We start from the raw sequence: 4,672 nt of genomic DNA on the forward strand, positions 1-4,672 counted from the left end.
CCCGCCGCTTGGCTGCTGCCAAGCCTTCCCCCCCCCCCCTCTCTCCCTCCCCCTTCCCCTGTCTCTGACCCATTCGATCGCTTGCCTCTTCTGGATGGGCAGATCATCAACTGAACCAAAATGACCCCCCTAATCCGAAACCAAGAGAAAATCAATTCCCCGCTTTTCCCCGCCTTCAAAAAGGGCCCCTTCCCCCCCCCCCCCCCCCCCCCCCCCCCCCGGCTCCGCCGCTCCTTCCTCCCTTGCTCGCCAATCGTGCCGTCACTCTTTCGCCCTTCCCCCTCCCCCCCCCCATTCTAATGTCCTTTGCTTGGCACATAGCTCCCTGCCGGCAGCAAGTCCCGCCAGCGTTTCAATGAGATGGTCCATCGTGCTGGTGATGCGCTTAGTACCCCTGAGGCTCACCGCAATGTTCTAGACACCAAATCCCTGCAGATGTACGTGCCCCCCCCCTCCCCCCGCCCCCCAGGGAAGTTCTGCGAAACTGTCGCCGGCCTTTGTCAGCCTCCCCTCCCGCTCCCTACTCTGACATTCTCGCAACCACCGATTTCCGTCGCAAAATAGCATCATCGACCTCGCTGGCTGCATGATTTCCCAGACGGTCTTCACTCGCCGGACCACATCGCACGTAGAAATCGAGAACCTTGAGTGGCCTACTGTCTTCAACAGCATCATCCACTTTTCCCAATTGGCCAATGCCTTTATCAACTGCTTCCGTTCATCCACCCGTGCGTGCCTGTGCCACCCTCCTGCCCTTTCCCTCTCTCGGGCCGCCTTCTCTAATCTTTGGCATCCCCCTTGGCGCCGGGCCCCATTGAATGCCCATAGCCCTCCAGCGGAATGAGCTCCTGCGTCACATCTACAAGCAGCTCCCCATGAAGGACTATGATCCGCTCTTGAACCCGGACACCGGTCTGCTGGATCACTGCATCAGCCAGCAGGGGGTCATCGTCGCGATCCCACTCTCCTGGACCTTCTCCAAGATGGTCTCCGCCAAGGCCATCACCTCGCTGTGCGTCTCTGTGTCCGCTGCTCGTGCCCCCCTCCTTGCGTTCCCCATGGGGCACTTCTTCGCCGGCCGCTTGTCGCTTCTCCGCGCGCCTTCTGACCTTCCTGCGTCTTTGCCAACCCTCCGCCCCCGCCCCCCCCACCCCGCCCCCCGCACCCCCCCCCCCCCTTCCAGAGAGCCCATTATCGCAGCCCTCTGGCCTTCGGGCGACCCATCAATCCATGTCCAGCGGACCATTCATCCTCCACTGGCCATCTTCGCCCTGAGCGCTCAGTTCAATGCCAACCTTTGGCGGCGTAATGGATCGTCCTTCACCGAGATGCTGCTGTACTATCGGTCGTCCCTGTTGCAGGAGAACTCCTCAATGGGCGATCTGTTCCTGATGCAGCTGGCTGCCGCCGGGCTCATGGACGCGGATGTGCTCGTGCGCCAGGCGGCCAAGCACTTCGGCCTGCTTGAGTGGCTGCTCCCGGGTGGGGTGCCGCCCTCTCGGACCCGGGCTCTCAGCTCGGGCGACGATGGGGAGATGTCATCGCTGCCGCCGCTTTTGCGCCCGCGCGCCCCGCCCTTCGACCTGGACAATACCCTGGCTCTGATTGAGGAGTTCCTGATCTTCCTGTCGGCCTTGATGACTGATCGCCTGGCCGTGGCCCAGCAGGGAGACCTGCACACCTACTCGGATGCCATTTGCAAGCTGCTTCTCACCCAGTCCATCTTCAGTGGCATCAAGCGCCATTCGGAGATCATGTCTACCCTGCCGTCGGACTTCCAGAGCGACCCCCGGTCGCGTGCTCTCCTGGCCTCGATCACCGAGCTGATTCCGGCCGAGCCGGGCACCGCGGCTGCCAGCAATCCCAACGCGGTGGCCGGCAATCACTGCAAGCTCCGCAACAGCTGGCCCATGCTGGGGTACTTCAACCCGAGCAACATCCACATGTGCCGCATGCGTCGGAGCCGGTCGGCTGCCACGGTGCTCGGCATGATGGCCAGCCTGACGCCGGGGGACTTTGTCCCGGCCTCGCTGCCGGTGCCTGGGCTCCGTGTTCCGGGCGACAAGCTGCTGTCCACCGTCACCCCGGCGCACTACCACTCGCTGCTGGATGCGCGACTGGATTTCCTGCACGAGTATCAGATCCGGCCGGCCCTTGCGCGGCTGCCGGCCAGTGTGGCCCAGTGCCGGAAGGCGCAGGCCGGCCTCCCGGGCCTTGCCACGCCCCGTGGCTTGCAGGACTTCGCATGCAACGAGTCTCTGCTGGCCATTGTCCATTCGCTGCTGGCCACCTTCTGTGTGGCGTATGATGCGAGCTTCGCGCGCATCCCGCCGCCCAAGCGGTCCGGCGACACGGAGGCCCTCACCTCGCCGTCCATCATCGCGCAATTGCTGCAGCTCCTGGCCGATGCCCTGGCTCTGGAGTTGGTGTTCGCTGAGACCGAGGCGGGTGCCGGCCGGGGCCGGCGCTTTGCCGGGCTCCTGACCACCCTTGCACTGCCGATGTCGGACATCGACTTGTCCGAGAGCCAGCGCTTCTCGATGCCGTCGCTCCTGCGTCGGTATCTGGCCCGCGGGTCGGCCAGTCAGGCTGGACCATCCTCCCCGCAGGGGGATGCGACGATGGCCAATGCCGAGGCGCCTGTCATCGGGCCCCCGGGCGCCGGGCAGTTGGCAAGCAGCCCGGCCACCGTGGTCGACCTGCTGGCGTATGTGCATTTCCGCCTGACCCATCGCGATGCGCCAGGCGCCGGGCCGGCATCCGCCAGTGGGCCGGCGGCTCCGGCCGATGCCGATGCCGGTCTGAGCCAGTCGGCCGACTATACCAAGCTCCTGGGCTATATGTCGTGGATTTCGGCGGCCCTCGATCGCCTGGGGCTTGGCGAGTGCCTGACGACCGCCTATGCGGCCGTCACGGCGGCCAATGATGCGCTGCTGGCCGAGGCCGGTGTTGGGGCCGCCAGCGACTCGGCCTCCAGCCCGGCCCTGTCGGCCGAGGAGGCTCAGCGCCGCAAGGAGGAAGAGCGCAAGCTCCGCTGGCAGCGGATCCTCGACAAGCAGAAGGCCTCGGTGAGCACCTTCATGGCCAACCATGAGGACCTGCTGAAGGACGGCCTCTTTGAGGATGAGGCGGCGTCGGCCGGCGTCTCGGATGAGGAGGGCCTGCAGGTGGGACCCGATGCCGGGGCCGGCCCCGGGGCCGAGCCGGCAGCCATGCGCCCCGTGCGCGATGGCATCCACCCGTTCTTCACCTTCTCGCGAAGCAACTCGTGTGCGGTGTGCCGCGAGGCGCTGACCCCGGCCGCCCCGGGTGGGTATATTGGCCTGGTGCAGCACTCGTCGCTTCCGCGCCGGCAGTTTGCCATGTTGGATGTGACGGCCGCCCCGAGTGTGGCCTCGAGTTTGCTGGACTCGGCTGACATGGCCGCAACCGGCCCCCCCACCCCCCGGTCCATTGCCACGGCCGAGACCGGGCACCAGGCCGCGTGTAAGCGCATCGACGCGCACCTGGCCGCGCGCCTGGACCCCAAGGCCCCGGCCTCCGAGCAGCTGGTCGATGTGGACCTGAACCAGCCGTGGCCGGTGCAGCGGTCCTGGACCCCGCAGCAGTCCAACTGCTTCGCCTCGACCTTCACCTCGCCGGCCGGGTCCTTCGTGTCGACCTGCGGACACACGATCCACTTTGGATGTGCCGCGCCATTGAAGCGCATCCAGGTGGACATCGCCGAGCCCTATCAGTTCCTCCGGTGCCCCGTCTGCCAGGAGACCTCGAATACGGTCCTGTCGTTGGCGGCCGGGCCGTTGATTGCCCGGCAGCTGCCGGCCGTGGCGCCCTTCCATGCGTGGCTGGCCACGGCCTCCGGGGCCGGGTACGACCAGCTGGTGGACTTCCATGTTGGCCGCACGGCCTTCACCCAGGCGGACCTCCTGCCTGGGCACTTTGCCCACTTGACCAAGAAGCATTTGACCCAGTGGTGGACGGCCCAGCAGCCGGGGCACTTGCTGGCCCTCTTCTTCGAGGTGCTGTCCCTGGGTCCCAAGGTGGCTGCGACCGGGCCGATTCCTGGGCACCTCCTGCGGCCGGTGGCCCAGGACCCCACCCGGGCTCCGGGCCTGGCGGCCTATGCCCAGATGGTGACGGCGACGAAGGCCCCCGGCGGGCCGGCCTGCCGAGCTCCGCCGGTCCCGGCCTTCCCGGTGCCGGTGGTGGCCGCGGCCCTGACGCACCAGCCCCTCAGCCCCCTGGTGGATGACGGGTTCTTCTTCCCCCAGGCCATGCCGGACAATATCCAGTCTTTCCGCCTGCGGAATCTCTTCCCCCGGGTGTTGGCGTGCTCGGTGCTGGCACACACCATCCGGTCGGTGGAGGCAGCCCAACGCGGCTGCCGCCACCCAACCACCGGCCTGACCCTGGTCGATGCCGATGGCCGGGCCATTTCCCGCTCCGGCGACATCACTGGGCTCTTCCTGGAGACGATCGGCCTGCGTGATGTGTTGGCCTTGCGCACTGCCCTGGACACCTTCGCTCTGGCGGCTTTGCGCACGCCGCTCAGCCTGCCGGCGCTGGAGTCCAACGCCCTCGCTCTGGCACGCATGGTGAGTACTCGGGCCCGCGTGCCTTCTTTTTCCCTCCCTCTCTTTCTCTTTCTCTTTCTCTCTCTCTCTCTCTCTCT

The 4,672-nt window shown here is 66.5% G+C and overlaps 1 protein-coding gene across 1 annotated transcript in view; it reads left to right on the plus strand.

Moving 5' to 3' along the window:
* Positions 1-4,672, plus strand: part of H696_03821 (hypothetical protein) — a gene marked incomplete at its 3' end in the record, with an annotated part of 16,016 nt that overhangs the window by 2,764 nt on the left and 8,580 nt on the right. Inside the window, exons 10-13 of the mRNA XM_009497680.1 lie at positions 322-437; positions 565-728; positions 829-1,012; positions 1,184-4,595. Coding sequence (XP_009495955.1) covers positions 322-437; positions 565-728; positions 829-1,012; positions 1,184-4,595 — 3,876 coding nt within the window. The remainder of the gene's footprint in view (positions 1-321; positions 438-564; positions 729-828; positions 1,013-1,183; positions 4,596-4,672) is intronic.

The sequence above is a fragment of the Fonticula alba genome (genome assembly GCF_000388065.1).
Source record: "Fonticula alba strain ATCC 38817 unplaced genomic scaffold supercont2.6, whole genome shotgun sequence".
In the NCBI taxonomy this organism is placed as follows: domain Eukaryota; order Rotosphaerida; family Fonticulaceae; genus Fonticula; species Fonticula alba.